Here is a 17087-nt window from a genome sequence, read left to right on the forward strand (position 1 = left end):
AATTGTTAAAGGGGAGAGCCAAGTGTGGGTTACCTGACTCCTGCCCTGACTACCTGCTATGGAATAACTGCTTTTGCTTGATGCTTAGCTAATGCGATGCTCTGTTGAATACGTGTACCCCACAGAATGTTTCTAAATTTATAGGCCCCCATAGATGATCAAAACAGTAGTCCTGATTCATTCTCTATGTTATGGCACCTCTCCCAAGAAAACATCTACAGTGACCCCCACCCATGGATATACAAGAGTAAGTACTGAGAACAATGTAATGAGGCATTCCGAATTAAACTAGAAAATAAATTGTCACACAATTCCATGGAGGTGTGGTCGGTTATGAAGCAATTAACTTGGTTTAAGGCAAGTCCGGAGCGTGGGGAAGTCCATCTGCCCATGGCTAATGAAATGAACAAGTTTTTCAACAGAATGGGGGATGGAGCAGGGGAACGATCGGTAGCATTGACTTTGGGGGATAAACTGCTTTCTCTGTCTCCTCAAACGATGTGAGGAAACAGTTTAGTAAACTAGTCATTGGCAAAGCAGCTGGGCCTGATGGCCTTAGTCCACGTGTCCTTAGAGCGTACGCAAACCAACTGTCTTCCAACTCGTGCTTAACAGGAGCCTACAATTACAGAGAGTACCAATGCTGTGGAAGACCACCAGCCTAGTGACGGTTTCCAAGATCACATTTCCGACTTCCCTACACTACTATCGTCCAGTGTCCTTAACATCGCATGCTATGAAGTCATTGGAGAGAATACTACTTGCCTACTTGTACCCGAGGGTGAGGTCCTACACTGACCCCCTACAGTTTGCGTACCAGCAGAGGTTGGGGGTGGATGATGCGGTAGTGTCTCTGCAACATACAGTACATTTATTCTTGGACAAAGAAGGAACTGCAGTGTGCTCCATGTTCTTTGACTTCTCAAGTGCTTTCAATACCTTACAGCCGCCCTTACTGCAAAATAAGTTGACTGATATGGCAGAAGATGAGGGGATGGTGAATTGGATAAGTGACTTCCTGACGGACAGACCGTTTGTAAGGATGGGATAGGTGGTATCTGGCAGTGTACAGAGTAGTGTTGGAGCCCCTCAGGGTACAGTGCTGTTGCCCTTCCTCTTCACATTGTATACAGCTGACTTTCAGTATAAATCAGATCTCTGTCACCTCCAAAAATTCTCAGATGACTCAGTGATTCTAGGGGGCATTGTGGGGGACCGGGGCAGGAGGAATATGGAAGAGGTGGTTTCTGACTTTGTGGATTGGTGTCAGACTAACTGTCTAGAACTAAATATGAAGAAAACCAAGGAGATGGTGGTGAGTTATAGAAGGAAAAAGGATGATTACTTACCGATAACTATTGCTGGCCAGGAGGTGGAGATGGTTGAGAGCTACAAATGTTTGGGGGTCCACCTTGACAGCAAACTCAATTGGAGGTGTCATACGGAGAAGGCTTACAAGAAGGGAAAGAGCAGACTGTACTTTCTACGGAAGCTCAGGTCTTTCAATGTGTGCAGTAAAATGCTCGAAATGTTTTACCAGTCCATTGTGGCAAGCGCCATCTTTTTTGCTATCATTTGCTGGGGTAGTAGTGTGCAAGTAGCTGATGCTAATAAACGCAACAAACTTATCAAGAATGGCAAGCACGCATGTTGGCCTCCATCTTGACTCTTTTGAGGAGGTAGTGGAAAATAGGATTCAGAAGAAGTGTAGGGCTATAATGAACAATAATACACACCCACTATACCAGCTGTTCTTGAAGCACTAGAGCACATTCGGCAGCCATCCAATCCTACTAAGGTGCAAGAAGGAGAAATTCAGGAAATCGTATGTGCCTACTGCTATGGGGATTTATAACAATTTCCTAAGGGTGAAAGATGACAATGGCCTATGGCTGGTGCACTAATAATAACAATGATCAGAGATTTAAGATCCTGCACTTACACAAAATTGTTTGCTTTGTAATGTGGTTAGTCATGTGGAAGATCTGTGTCTAGGAATTACTTTATGTAATGCTGTATGCAATGTTGTAATGTTTGGAATGCTGTTTGTAACGCTGCTGTAACACCATAGTTTTCCTCGGGATCAATAAAGTGCATTGCATCGTATCGCATCTTAACAGATGAATTATAACAAAGGAGTTCAATGAAATGATTACCAGTACAAAATGCTTGCTGACATAGAATAGAGTGAACACATGCAAGATGGGTCGTCAGTGCAGGAGTTGAATGAAATTACTACCATTACACTTTAGACTAAAGTTACATGAAAGCAATGATTTCGGGGGGTTTGAGCGACTATATAATGTATTTAGGGGCCTCCCAACAGATGTCAGGGCAGAGAAGGATCTGGCATTCTGAATGTCAGAGGATAACCCGTTTGTTCTTCCTGTAGATAATCCTCCGCTAGAGGAGTCAGGAGGTGACTCATACAGACCACAGGAAAGCTGGAATATTTGTGTGTATGGGGGAGTCGGGAGAGATAGCCGTCTGCCAAATGACCGTTCAGCCAACACTTATCTCGTGTATGGGGCCGTTAGTATTACACTGACAGGCAGTGATGATACACGCCACTACAGTAGTACAGTGCATCACCGGAGCCATCAGAGGCTTGTATGTTGTATGATCGCACTGATCAGAGGGTTTTAAAAAAAGGGTTAAACATGAAAAAAACGTTTTAGTAACAAGAAATCTTTCACTATATGCAAAACAGAGTCACTGTACAATGTTAGCTACGTCACGTTCATAACAATTTTATCATATTCTATTATCCTATACACAGTGTACATAGAAATCACAGCAATAGCTGGAATTGGACCCCCAAAGGATAAAATAAATACATATATATATATATATAGTAGGGGTTGTATTAACTCAGGTGCAACGGGAAGACAACAAGAGGCACGTTCCTTTAAAAGTTAATGTGGGTTTATTGCTTCATAAATCCCAGAAGCACAAACAGAAAATAAACAGCCTTTAGATCAGGCAAAACAAAGTATAAATGCCCATAGCAGGGCTCTGCTCCGCCAAGCCTGTGGGCACACAGAATGGGATAATGTCCAGTACTTCAGGCTCAGTCTGGAGCCAAACACACAGGAGGCCACCTCCCTCCCAACACACAGACTATGTGCGAAACAACAGTCTCCATTATATAGGCTGTAACCACACCCAGATGAGAGGTATGTGGGTAGCCAGACCTGCCCGTCTCTCGTAGCTACCCGCAGCCCAGACCCAGGTGTAACAAATGAACCTCTTAGTGCTTTCATGCACTAGAGAAACAATCTGGGCTACATCAAGGAGGGCAAGCCATATCTGCAACACATACCTCCCATCGACTATGTGACCCTTAGCCACACTAATTTATATATAGATAGATAGGATATATTTGGTGAAGTCATATCTCCTGACTCTGCAGACCGCATGCTGTTGTTGTACTTAGCAGGCCTGGACCAGATGGTATGGAGATGAATGAGGGAGACCAAAAGTTCAAAAATAAACTTTCCTTTACTTAACAAGAACTTGATGAGAAGTATGTACATCAAATAGGAGGCACTACACTTTATGAATGCTTCTTCTGCAGTGTCAGGAACATTCCGGTTACATGTGGCGGTACATAACTTTTGTTATAAGCCAAATAGTCCAGCAAACCTGAGCTAAGGACCTCACCCTTATGTTTCCACTATTCTCTCTGCCGGCAATCCAGATTCTCACTGCCATTATATGTTTACCTTCCTTCAGAACGTACTATCTGATGTCTTCCTCCTGGCACACAACACCATATCAATTCAGGACTGTAACCAGCTAGACCAAAGGTCTGTATTTCTCACTTATTTATCCCCATCTGACTCATCACAAGGAATTTGTTCTCCTGTGTGCCCATGTAGCTCAGTATGAGCGCTCCCTCACAGTATGAAGGTGCCCCACAGACCCCACACAGTATGACCTACCAAAAAATATATATAGGGTGAACCTAGAACCGAATATAAATCAATTCGGGTGCAAAAACCTTGCATGGAAAACGAACCATGAATTAAAAGGAGAAAAAGACCAAGCAATAAATGGCATGCACATCTGAATGAATTTCAAATATATAAATCACAATTTATTTGGAAACACAAGACACACAATATATCTTAAAATCATTTAAAAACAACACATGTACAATATCAATTCACACCACCCCGGAACCAAAATTCATGTATAACAATACCAAAGTCTCCTTATATAATATAATACGGTATATGAGACACCTGTGTGTGAAACCACACTCAAAAAATCAAGCAATAATCACAAAAGGGTCAAAGCATGGAAAACTACATACACATATAAAAGTGTCTAGAAGTGAACATGGTAAACCCCTACATGAATAGAAGCCATAAATATCAAATCCGGGACAAAATAGCCCATACCTGCTGTAAAGAAGGTGAAGTAAGGATACCATATAAATACACCATATCCAAAGAAGATGAAAACAGGATGAAAGGTCATGGCCCTGATTATAGTTACCAAGCCGGCTTAAGGAGAAAATAGGCTGAAGGGCCACAAGGAATGGGGAACAGGGGTGTGGGAAAGGCCCACACACAGTATGACGCCCCCTACTGCACCTCACACAGTATTACGGCCACCACAACCTGCTACAGAAAATAAGGAACCCCAGTCAGTATAATGACCCCTACCAGCCACACATTCAATATGAGAGTCCCAACAGCTCTTCTCTTAATATGATGCCCCCACAATTCCTGATATTACAAAAAAACACACACTACTCACCCAACCCTGTTCCCAAGGTGCAATGCTCCAGTCTGCAGTGTGAGTACTGAGGCTCCATACTACAGGTGTGATGTAGTGACTAGTGATGAGCGAGTATACTTGTTGCTCGGGTTTTCCTGAGCATGCTCGAGTGTCCTCCAAGTATTTTAGCGTGCTCGGAGATTTAGTTTCTGTCGATGTAGCTGCATGATTTATGGCTGCTAGACAGCCTGAATACACGTGGGAATTCCCTAAAAAACAGGCATTCCTCACATGTATTCAGCCTGTCTAGCAGCCATAAATCATGCAGCTACATCGACAGAAACTAAATCTCCGAGCACGCTAAAATACTCGGAGGACACTCATCACTAGTAGTGACATCATTGTGCTAGTAGTGCACGGAGTATCAGCACGGTGTAACATAAGAAGAACAAATCCTCAGGACTGTTCGGCATTTGTACGAAAAGACTGCCATCTGCCGTCCAGACGGGACCCTATGGAATGAATGGGAAGAGGGAGAGTTTCAGGAAGAAAGAGTCTAGATGGTACATCAGGTCAGGTGACCTTCATGATGCAGTTTACCGTTATTATAAAGGCACTACCCACAAAGCCAGAACAGATCTGAAGCCATGTAAAAAAAACAAGTGCCAGTTAAGAATCCAAGGTACCAGGCCATGTTAAAGTGCCTGCGGCAGCTGGCTGTGGTGGCAGATCCCAGGTGGCACCAGACGACTCCCAGAGTCCAGACTACGCCAGCCAAGGTCTGAGAACCAGACCTGGACTAGACAAGACCTGGAGTCCAGACTATGCCTATCAAAGCCTGAGAACCTGACCTGCACCGGTACTGACTACGCCAGGCAAGATCAGTGTCCCAGGTCTTATTACTTCTGGTACAAGAGACGGATGTGCCAGTGATCTGTGAGGAGATTCTGCTCAGTAGTATACACCTACAGTGAAGATCAGGAGGCGCGAGTGAGCCGGGCCATTGTTTCCAGCACTGACGTCAGTACAGGTGTTGGTCCAGGGTAGTACAAAAGACAAGGTGAAAGCTCGTTGAAGTGAAGGCGGCCCAGCGAGCCTTGATAGACTTGTTTTTAGGAGGACTTTGGCCTAACAGTTAGAGGTGGAGACCTCACTATGGCCTGTGTTCGCAGAAGAGACAGTGTTGTCGACTATATGTGTCAGGAAAGTCACCCTTGTCAGTAACTAAAGTAACATTTGGCTGGAGGCTGCTATAACAGTGAGAGTGACCAGAGAATTCATTGTATATCTGATATTGTATATTTCACCTCGTAATCACCCTGTTTTGCATTATTCACTGTTGCCATAGTGATCACAATTCCCATCATCAGGGAAATAATTATATTGATCACTTTCAGTTTGTGTGTTGTATCCGGTCACCTGCTCACAGAGGCATTATGGAGGCATTATACTGCGTGGGGGGCATCATATATACTGCATTAGGGGCATAATGGGGGCATTATACTGCATGGGGGGCATCATATATACTGCATAAGGGGCATAATGGATGCATTATAATGTGTGGGGGCATCATATATACTGCATAAGGGGCATAATGGGGGCATTACACTGTGTGGGGGCATCATATATACTGTATAAGGGGCATAATGGGGGCATAATACTGTGTGGGGGCATCATATATACTGCATAAGGGGCATAATGGGGGCATTATACTGTGTGGGGGCATTATATATACTGAATAAGGGGCATAATGGGGGCATTACACTGTGTGGGGGGCATCATATATACTGCATAAGGGGCATAATGGGGGCATTATTCTGTGTGGGGGGCATCATATATACTGCATAAGGGGCATAATGGGGGCATTATACTGTGTGGGGGCATTATATATACTGAATAAGGGGCATAATTGGGGCATTACAGTGTGTGGGGGCATCATATATACTGAATAAGGGGCATAATGGGGGCATTACACTGTGTGGGGGCATCATATATACTGCATAAGGGGCATAATGGAGGCATTACACTGTGTGGGGGGCATCATATATACTGCATAAGGGGCATAATGAGGGCATTGCACTGTGTGAGGGGCATCATATATACTGCATAAGGGGCATAGTGGGGGCATTACACTGTGTGGGGGCATCATATATACTGTATAAGGGGCATAATGGGGGCATTACACTGTGTGGGGGGCATTATATATACTGCATAAGGGGCATAATGGATGCATAATACTGTGTGGGGGCATCATATATACTGCATAAGGGGCATAATGGGGGCATTATACTGTGTGGGGGCATTATATATACTGAATAAGGGGCATAATGGGGGCATTACACTGTGTGGGGGGCATTATATATACTGAATAAGGGGCATAATGGGGGCATTACACTGTGTGGGGGGCATCATATATACTGCATAAGGGGCATAATGGGGGCATTATTCTGTGTGGGGGCATCATATATACTGCATAAGGGGCATAATGGGGGCATTATACTGCGTGGGGGGATCATATATACTGCATAAGGGGCATAATGGATGCATAATACTGTGTGGGGGCATCATATATACTGCATAAGGGGCATAATGGGGGCATTATACTGTGTGGGGGCATTATATATACTGAATAAGGGGCATAATGGGGGCATTACACTGTGTGGGGGGCATCATATATACTGCATAAGGGGCATAATGGGGGCATTATTCTGTGTGGGGGCATCATATATACTGCATAAGGGGCATAATGGGGGCATTACAGTGTGTGGGGGCATCATATATACTGCATAAGGGGCATAATGGGGGCATTATACTGTGTGGGGGCATTATATATACTGAATAAGGGGCATAATGGGGGCATTACACTGTGTGGGGGGCATCATATATACTGCATAAGGGGCATAATGGGGGCATTATTCTGTGTGGGGGCATCATATATACTGCATAAAGGGCATAATGGGGGCATTACAGTGTGTGGGGGCATCATATATACTGAATAAGGGGCATAATGGGGGCATTACACTGTGTGGGGGCATCATATATACTGCATAAGGGGCATAATGGGGGCATTACATTGTGTGGGGGCATCATATATACTGCATAAGGGGCATAATGGAGGCATTACACTGTGTGGGGGGCATCATATATACTGCATAAGCGGCATAATGGGGGCATTATACTGTGTGGGGGCATCATATATACTGCATAAGGAGCATAATGGGGCCATTACACTGTGTGTGGGGCATCAGATATACTGCATAAGGGGCATAATGGGGGCATTACACTGTGTGGGGGCATCATATATACTGCATAAGGGGCATAATGGTGGCATTATACTGTGTGGGGGCATCATATATACTGCATAAGGGGCATAATGGGGCCATTACACTGTGTGGGGGGCATCATATATATTGAATAAGGGGCATAATGGGGGCATTACACTGTGTGGGGCATCATATATACTGTATAGGGGGCATTACACTGTGTGGGGGCATCATATATACTGCATAAGGGGCATAATGGGGCCATTACACTGTGTGGGGGCATCATATATACTGCATAAGGGGCATAATGGGGGCATTACACTGTGTGGGGGCGTCATATATACTGCATAAGGGGCATAATGGGGGCATTACACTGTGTGGGGGCATCATATATACTGCATAAGGGGCATAATGGGGGCATTACACTGTGTGGGGGCATCATATATACTGCATAAGGGGCATAATCGGGGGCATTACACTGTGTGTGGGCATCATATATACTGCATAAGGGGTGCATTACACTGTGTGGGGGAATCATATATACTGCATAAGGGGCATAATGGGGGCATTACACTGTGTGGGGGCATCATATATACTGCATAAGGGGCATAATGGGGCCATTACACTGTGTGGGGGCATCATATATACTGCATAAGGGGCATAATGGGGGCATTACACTGTGTGGGGGCACCAGATATACTGCATAAGGGGTATAATGGGGGCATTACACGGTGTGGGGGCATTACACTGTGTGGGGGAATCATATATACTGCATAAGGGGCATAATGGGGGCATTACACTGTGTGGGGGCATCATATATACTGTATAAGGGGCATAATGGGGGCATCATATATACTGCATAATGGGGGCATTACACTGTGGGGCCAAGAAAGTGGCCCTGTACTATGAGAACAATCCGTTTCCTCCCTTTCTGTCTTCCATAGTTGGGTTGTATGTGTTTTCTACAGGAAACAAAACAAAAACACAATGATTCTTATAAAGTGGCAGTAAAAGTAATGGGGAATCTCCAGCACCGACCTCCAGCCGCACTCCACATAGAGAATAATGGAGCCTCCAGCACCAACCTCCACCCGCAGAGCCGCACTCCACATAGAGAATAATGGAGCCTCCGGCACAGACCTCCACCCGCAGAGCCGCACTCCACATAGAGAATAATGGAGCCTCCAGCACCGACCTCCACCCGCAGAGCCGCACTCCACATAGAGAATAATGGAGCCTCCAGCAATAGAGAATAATGGAGCCTCCGGCACCGACCTCCACCCGCAGAGCCGCACTCCACATAGAGAATAATGGAGCCTCCGGCACCGACCTCCACCCGCAGAGCCGCACTCCACATAGAGAATAATGGAGCCTCCGGCACCGACCTCCACCCGCAGAGCCACACTCCACATAGAGAATAATGGAGCCTCCAGCACCGACCTCCACACACAGAGCCGCACTCCACATAGAGAATAATGGAGCCTCCAGCACCGACCTCCACCCGCAGAGCCGCACTCTACATAGAGAATAATGGAGCCTCCAGCACCGACCTCCACCCGCACTCCACATAGAGAATAATGGAGCCTCCGGCACCGACCTCCACCCGCAGAGCCGCACTCCACAGAGAATAATGGAGCCTCCGGCACCGACCTCCACCCGCAGAGCCACACTCCACATAGAGAATAATGGAGCCTCCGGTACCGACCTCCACCCGCAGAGCCGCACTCCACATAGAGAATAATGGAGCCTCCGGCACCGACCTCCACCCGCAGAGCCGCACTCCACATAGAGAATAATGGAGCCTCCAGCACCGACCTCCACCCTCAGAGCCGCACTCCACATAGAGAATGGAGCCTCCGGTACCGACCTCCACCCGCAGAGCCACACTCCACATAGAGAATAATGGAGCCTCCAGCACCGACCTCCACCCGCACTCCACATAGAGAATAATGGAGCCTCCAGCACCGACCTCCACCCGCAGAGCCGCACTCCACATAGAGAATAATGGAGCCTCCGGCACCTACCTCCACCCACAGAGCCGCACTCCACATAGAGAATAATGGAGCCTCCAGCACCGACCTCCACCCGCAGAGCCGCACTCCACATAGAGAATAATGGAGCCTCCGGCACCGACCTCCACCCGCAGAGCCGCACTCCACATATATGGCTGCTCTGTGCGCACAGGACCTGTGATGAGGTCACAGGAGGGGAGGAGTCAGGGGTCACATGATCTCCGGAGTGCAGACTACATGGAGACTTCTCCTCAGTCAGTGACCTTCCCGCCATTATTCCCCTCACTACTGGCACAATTCCCCCGCGCCGCCTTTTCTACACAGTGTTATGTGTGGAATGTAACGTGTGATTTCTCTGGAGACAAATAGACCCCACACATGAGGGAATTATCACCAGTGACCGGACGTCTACTATATGGCGGCATATGATTGTGCTAGCGACTTCATACCAGGAGCTATTGAACATTTGGTGACGCCATTCGGATTAACCAATGCTCCGGCAGTCTTTGAAAATGTCATAAATTATGTTTATCTCGCTGGTGGGTAGATTTGCGGTGGTTTATCTGGATGATATATTGAGTTACCCACGTACTCTTGCAGGAGCATCGTGAGCATGTCAGACAGCTGGAGTGGGAAAAGCATTACCTAGCAATCCCCCTTTGACATTTCGAGGAGCTCCACCATTGAACAATGTACAAAAGTACCTCCTGTCATGGTCACGTTTGCCTGGACACACCGCCTCCGACGGCAAATTTAAATAATAGAACATGCAGCTAGATACACCGCCTCCAACAGGCGAATTTCGGAAGTACACGTAAATCTGGAAACACCACCTTTAGGAGGGCCAATTTAAACAACAAAAGGAAATACCAGGGAAACCGATACAATGGAGGGCCCTACGATAGGGGACGTGGAGACCTCCTGCACTCCCCTGAGCCAGTGTCCCTGCACTCCTCACGATCCCTAGGCCGGTTTCCGAACCGGGCGCCGATCAGGAACCTAAGATCCCAGACTCGCCCTGCACAATTCCCTTTCTAGTGAAGTGGACGTTGCAGAAACTAATCCCACCACTGCACTAAAACAGACATAAGGAAAAGTGACAAAACAGGGAAACACCACTTAGCTTTGCTCTGTTGCTAATGCTCCCAGCAACAGAGCCCACCACCTGAGTGCATCTTTTCCTCCGACCGGGTCCAACACCTGAGTGCAGCTTTTCCTCCCACCGGGTCCAACACCAGCGTGCAGCCTTGGAGCAACAGAGTCCAGAACCTGAGTGCAGCAGTCCAGAAACAGAGTCCAGCATCCAAGTGTAGCTTTCCAGCAACAAAGTCCAGCATCATGAGTGCAGCTTTCCCGCACACAGAGTCCAGCAACATGAGTGCTGCTTTACACCATAGCTGCCACTCCACCAAGCTTTGCAAGAACTCCTCGCTGACACCATAGCTGCCACTCCACCAAGCCATGCAAGAACTCCTCGCTGACACCTTAGCTGCCCCTCCAGGACTCAGACAGAGCTGCACCGGACTCTCCTTCAGCTCCTTCCCTCAACCAAGGCTGCTTGGAACTGAGCAATATTCACCAACAGTGATTGACACACCTGACACTTTTATAGAGCAATCACACATGCGTCATAATCACATGCACAAAACTAAGGTAACCAAAGTGCAATGACCCTAACAGCCATCGGGGGGCTAAACAGAACTGAAACCACCAAAGTGCAATTACTTTAATGGCCACCGGGGGCAAAACTACCTTTAGCACACAGCTAAAGGAAAAAAAAAGGTTACTTGAACATTTTATCTGTCAGATCCAACCTGGATCATGACACCTCCAGGGATGTCAGGTCCAAAGTCAAGATGCCTAATGATTTCAGCATCTTATTAATATCTGCCCAGAATTTTTCAATTCAGGAAAGAACCAAAATATGTGTGCCAAATTTCCTTTATGGGTTTTCCACCTCCAACATAGATTAGATTCCAACAACCCAAGGTGGAGCAAGTATTCTGGAGTACTTTACCATCAACAAACTACTTTATAGGTGTTTTCCTGCAATAGTGTACCATACCTCCCAACTTTTGAAGAAGGGAAAGATGGACAAAGGATGCGGCGCATGCAGCGTGCCGTGGCAAATTTTAGGCCACGTCCGATCACACCCATTTCACAACTAGTCACACTCATGTCCACGCCCAACCGCACCCATTTAGCACTGCTGATCACACTGACAGGTACTGAGGAAAAGAAGGAAAGAAAACAGAGAGAGAGAAAAGAAAACAGAGAGAGAGAAAGAAAGTAGAGCGAGAGAAAGAAAGAACAGAGAGAGGAAGAACAGAGAGAGGAAGAACAGCGAGAGAAGAAAGGATAGAAAGAACAGAGAAAGAAAGAGAAGAAAGAAAGAACAGAGAGAAAGAAAGAGGGGAAAGAAAGAACAGAGAGCAAAAGAAAGAACAGAGAGAGAAAGAAAGCGAGAAAGAAAGAACAGAGAGCAAAAGAAAGAACAGAGAGAGAAAGAAAGGGGAAAGAAAGAAAGAACAAAGAGAAAGAAAGAGGGGAAAGAAAGAACAGAGAAAAAGAAAGAGAAAGAACACAGAGAGAAAGAAAGAGGGGACAGAAAAATAGATTAGAGAGAGAGAGAGAAAAAGAAAGAGGGGAAAGAAAGAACAGAGAGAGAACAGATAAAAAGAAAGAACAGAGAGAGAAAGAAAGAACAGAGAGAAAAAGAGAAAGGAAGAACAGAGAGCGAGAAAGAAAGGTGAAAGAAAGAACAGCGAGAAAGAAAGAGGGGAAAGAAAGAAATAACAGAGAAAAAGAAAGAACACAGAGAAATAAAGATGGGACAAAAAAAAGAACAGAGGGAGAGTGAAAGAGAAAGAGAGGAAATAAAGAAAGAACAGAGAGAGAAAGAACCCACCCTGCTGGTTCATTGTCACTGTGGTGGTGGTCAGCACATTACTCCACACCTATAAGGCTACAGTATTTATGAACGCACTGAGATTCGCCATGACATGGCAGTAAGCTTCATAAGTCTGACCATAATGTTATGGTAAACTAAAAACTTCTTGTTCAGTTGAATACAGTACATTTTTGTCTAACACCACTAGATCAACTTGTGATTTTTGGATGTGCGACCCATGTCTTTTCTACAGCAATAGTGCCGTATTCATTCATGTTCTCAGTTGCAATGCCCCCATAACTATGAAGGACAGAGCTGACAATTGTTTCAATACTGTATATTGTTGCAGAAAAATACCGTATAGTTGGCTGCTCCATATTGTGCATTTTTCAAGAATGTCAAAGCAGAAAAGGCTTGCATATAAAATTCCCTTTAAACTGGAGGTTATAAAATATGCTAAAGAGCATGGGAACAGAGCAGCGGAGAGACATTTTGGGCTGCCTCCAACTGAAAAAATGATAAGAGAGTGGAGGAAACAGGAGGATGAGCTGCAAAAAGCCGGAAAAAGCAGATCAGGTCTTCGTAGGCGTGGTGCAAAGTGGCCAGAGTTAAACATGGGCATAAAAGAGTGGATCATACGCCACAGAAATAATGGCCTTTCGGTCTCAACGAAAATGATCATATGCGAAGCCAAGCGGATTGCTGCTGAGAAAGGATCAATGACTTCACTGAATCACCATCATGGTGTTTCAGATTTATGAGATGTGGCCTTGCTATGCGCACCAAAACTAGAATTGCGCAGAAAATGCCACAAGAATATGAAGCCAAGATTCTGTCTTTCCACAAGTTTATAATTGACATCAGAAAGAAAACTGGATATGATTTAGGCCAGATTGGGAAAATGGATGAAGTCCCTCTAACCTTTGATGTGCCATCTGCAGTGCCCCCTAGGGCTGGGGTTACTCGATACCGGGCCGGTAGATCAATCAGGGGACCGGCAGCAGTGACCCGGTCTGTGACCATGGGCGTGCAATGTAAATAAAAGGTGAGGGTAGTAGTTTATGGGGAAATATATTTGTGACACCACCTGTAGTGTTTGGCAATGAAGATGATAGCCGACGCTGCAAAAGAGACCGTTGGGGCTGTTGGTGATGCAGCAGAGTTGTTACAGCTCTCCACTGGCAGAGCTAGGCCCCAGGGCAGTTATAAGTGTAAAAGATGATGACGGTGGTTGTGGTGCAGTAAATAAATCCATGGACACAGCAGAGTGCAGTTTCCACAGTTTTACTCAGACTTCTCCAGTTACATTCCCCAGCCAGGGTGCTGTGTCCTCTGGGTTGGTGGTCCAACCAGCTCTCAAGTAATTTGGGATACATTGTGTCACAACCCCTTTCAGATGTTCCTTCCATGACTGTCTAACTGCGCTGGCTCTTTCCTCTCCTGCATTGCGCCTTCACACAGCCAGCAGCCCTGGATCCTGTCGGGCGACATACTCTAGGTCCACTTGATCCTATGTGGCTGCCTTTTCAGTGATTGTGTGCGGATGTGGCTGCAGTACATGCAAATACTGCAGTCTCCGGTTAGCTAGCTGAGTCCTCAGTTTCTCCACTAGTCCGGGGCCGGTCTCCTACTCCGACCTGGTCCCTCCACCCAACTGCCGTCGGCATGGATTTGGGCGCCACGGGTGGATTTCTCACTTCCAGTGCCCCTAGGACCCCTTCCTCCTCTCTTCCACAAAAGCTTATCCTTCTGTTTCTTCTGTCTTTCGTGTCTCTCTTTCCACTGCCTTCTAGTCTAGGGACGAACTCCCCTCCGCTCAAGTCCACAGCACCAACTCATGCCTTTCCCTTCAACTGTCACCTCCTTCAGCTCTCCCTACTACTTTCTCCACCCACACTCTCTACATATCTCCTCTCGGGCCCTGAGAGGTACAGTGTGGGATGTAAGTATGTAGGTTCTGGGTAGTGCCCCCTCCTTACCTGAGAGCGGAGTACCAAACCTCTAGTTGAGGTGCAGTACTTCTGTGGCGACTGAACCCTCAAGGGCGCCACACATCCAACAGGACTGTGGATGCAAAGGCTGCCAAAACCATAACAATAAAAACTGCAGGACATGGAAAAAAACCACTACACAGTTGTGATGTCCTGCTGTGCCAATGGCACGAAACTGCCACTAATGTTAATTTTTAAAATAAAGAACATGCCCAAAGAAGCCATCCCACGAGGAGTTGTGCAAGTGCACGAGAAAAGATGGATGGACAAGAACGGAATTAGGTTGTGGGTTGACAAAGTGTGGTCCAAACGTCCTGGAGGGCTTCTGAAAAAAACAGCTCTGTTAGTGCTAGACCAGTTCAGAGCACATATTAGTGAAAACACAAAAAAGGTGTTTAAAGAAGTGAAGACCCATCTCTCGGTAATTCCAGGGGGGCTTACCAGCCAGCTGCAACCGCTCGATGTTTCTATAAACAAACCGTTTAAAGTCTACATGCAAGAAGAGTGGAATAAATGGATGGCTGCTGGCAATCATGACCTGACACCAACTGGACGCATGAAGAGGCCCACTATCACTCAAGTTTGTGAGTGGGTGAAAACATCATGGCAATCAGTAAAACATGAAACGGTTATACGTTCATTCAAATAATGTGGAATTTGCAAAGCCTTAGATGGCACCAAAGATGGTTTGCTTTATGAGGACAGTAGAGAAAGTGACATGAATGACTGAGGACCTGAGCTTCCTAGACTGACAGCAGTGATGAGGAATTCCTGGGATTCTCTGACTAGAAGATTGCAGTGCCTGAGGGTTAAAGTTTCTCCTCACTTGTTAGCCAGAACATGGCTCTTGCTGTTACTTACGGTACATGGGACTGTTCTTATGTTACCCACGATGCTGCTGTTGACTGCTGTTGAGTCTACTGTGCTAAAAATAATATTTTGTTATTTAATTAAAGTTTTTTGCACACTATTTGGCTCAAAATATTTTTTTGCTTATTTTCCTCCTCTAAAACCTAGGTGTGTCTTATAATCAGGTGTGTCTTGTAGAGCGAAAAATCAGGGAATCAAACAGCTGCTGCATAGAATCATAGAATCGTAGAGTTGGAAGGGACCTCCTGGGCCATCTGGTCCAACCCCCTGCTCAAAGCAGGATTCGCTAAATCATCCCAGTCAGATGTCTGTCCAGCCTCTGTTTGAAGACTTCCATTGTAGGAGAACTCACCACTTCTCGTGGCAGACTGTTCCACTCATTGATCACTCTAACTGTCAAAAAGTTTTTTCTAATATCTAATCTGTGTCTCCTCCCATTCAGTTTCATCCCATTGCTTCTAGTCTTTCCTTGTGCAAATGAGAATAAAGTTGATCCTTCTACAATGTGACAGCCCTTTAGATATTTGTAGACAGCTATTAAGTCTCCTCTCAGTCTTCTCTTTTGCAAACTAAACATTCCCAAATCCTGCAACCTTTCCTCATAAGATGGTTTGCAGACCGGTCACCATTCTGGTCGCTCTTTTCTGAACTTGCTCCAGTTTGTTGATGTCTTTTTAAAATGTGGTGCGCAAAACTGGACACAATATTCCAGATGAGGTCTGACCAAAGAGGAGTAGAGGGAAATAATGACTTCACGTGATCTAGACTGTATGTTTCTGTTAATACATCCTAGAATTGCATGTGCCTTTTTTGCTGCTGCATCACACTGTTGACTCATATCCAGTCTGTGATCTATTAGTATACCCAAGTCTTTTTCACATGTGCTGTCACTTAGCCCTATTCCTCCCATTCTGTATATGCTTTTTTCATTTTTATTGCCCAGATGTAGTACTTTGCATTTCTCCCTGTTAAAAACCATTCTGTTAGTTGCTGCCCACTTCTCCAGCTTATTTATATCTTTTTGAATCCTCTCTCTCTCTTCTCTAGTATTAGCTATCCCTCCTAGCTTTGTGTCATCAGCAAATTTAATCAGTTTACCCTCAATTCCTTCATCTAAATCATTGATAAAGATATTCAACAATACAGGGCCCAGGACAGAGCCCTGTGGTACCCCACTTGAGACATTCTTCCAACTGGATGTGCAGCCATTTACGACCACTCTTTGGGTCCGATCACTAAGCCAGTTATGAATCCACCTAACAGTTGCCTTGTCCATTCCATACTTAGTCATTTTTTCAATAAGGATTGTATGAGAGACTTTGTCAAATGCTTT

General features: G+C 45.8%; 2 protein-coding genes across 5 annotated transcripts in view; both read right to left on the reverse strand.

The window, feature by feature from the left end:
* Window positions 1-9651, reverse strand: part of LOC141094169 (uncharacterized) — a 347923-nt gene extending 338272 nt beyond the window's left edge. Inside the window, exon 1 of the mRNA XM_073579925.1 lies at window positions 9589-9651. The gene's annotated coding sequence lies outside the window, so the exon portion shown is untranslated. The remainder of the gene's footprint in view (window positions 1-9588) is intronic.
* LOC141094141 (uncharacterized) overlaps window positions 1-17087 on the reverse strand; it is a 392749-nt gene that overhangs the window by 38304 nt on the left and 337358 nt on the right. Inside the window, exon 1 of one of the 4 annotated variants that reach the window (XM_073579880.1) lies at window positions 10016-10135. The exons of 1 other annotated variant lie outside the window; for it this stretch is intronic. In XM_073579880.1, coding sequence (XP_073435981.1) covers window positions 10016-10042 — 27 coding nt within the window. In that variant the 5' untranslated portion in view covers window positions 10043-10135. 2 more of the 4 variants (XM_073579878.1, XM_073579877.1) reach the window with 2 other exon arrangements.

This window comes from Dendrobates tinctorius, unplaced genomic scaffold (genome assembly GCF_039654945.1).
Source record: "Dendrobates tinctorius isolate UK_male_01 unplaced genomic scaffold, ASM3965494v1 ptg000063l, whole genome shotgun sequence".
Taxonomy (NCBI): Eukaryota; Metazoa; Chordata; class Amphibia; order Anura; family Dendrobatidae; genus Dendrobates; species Dendrobates tinctorius.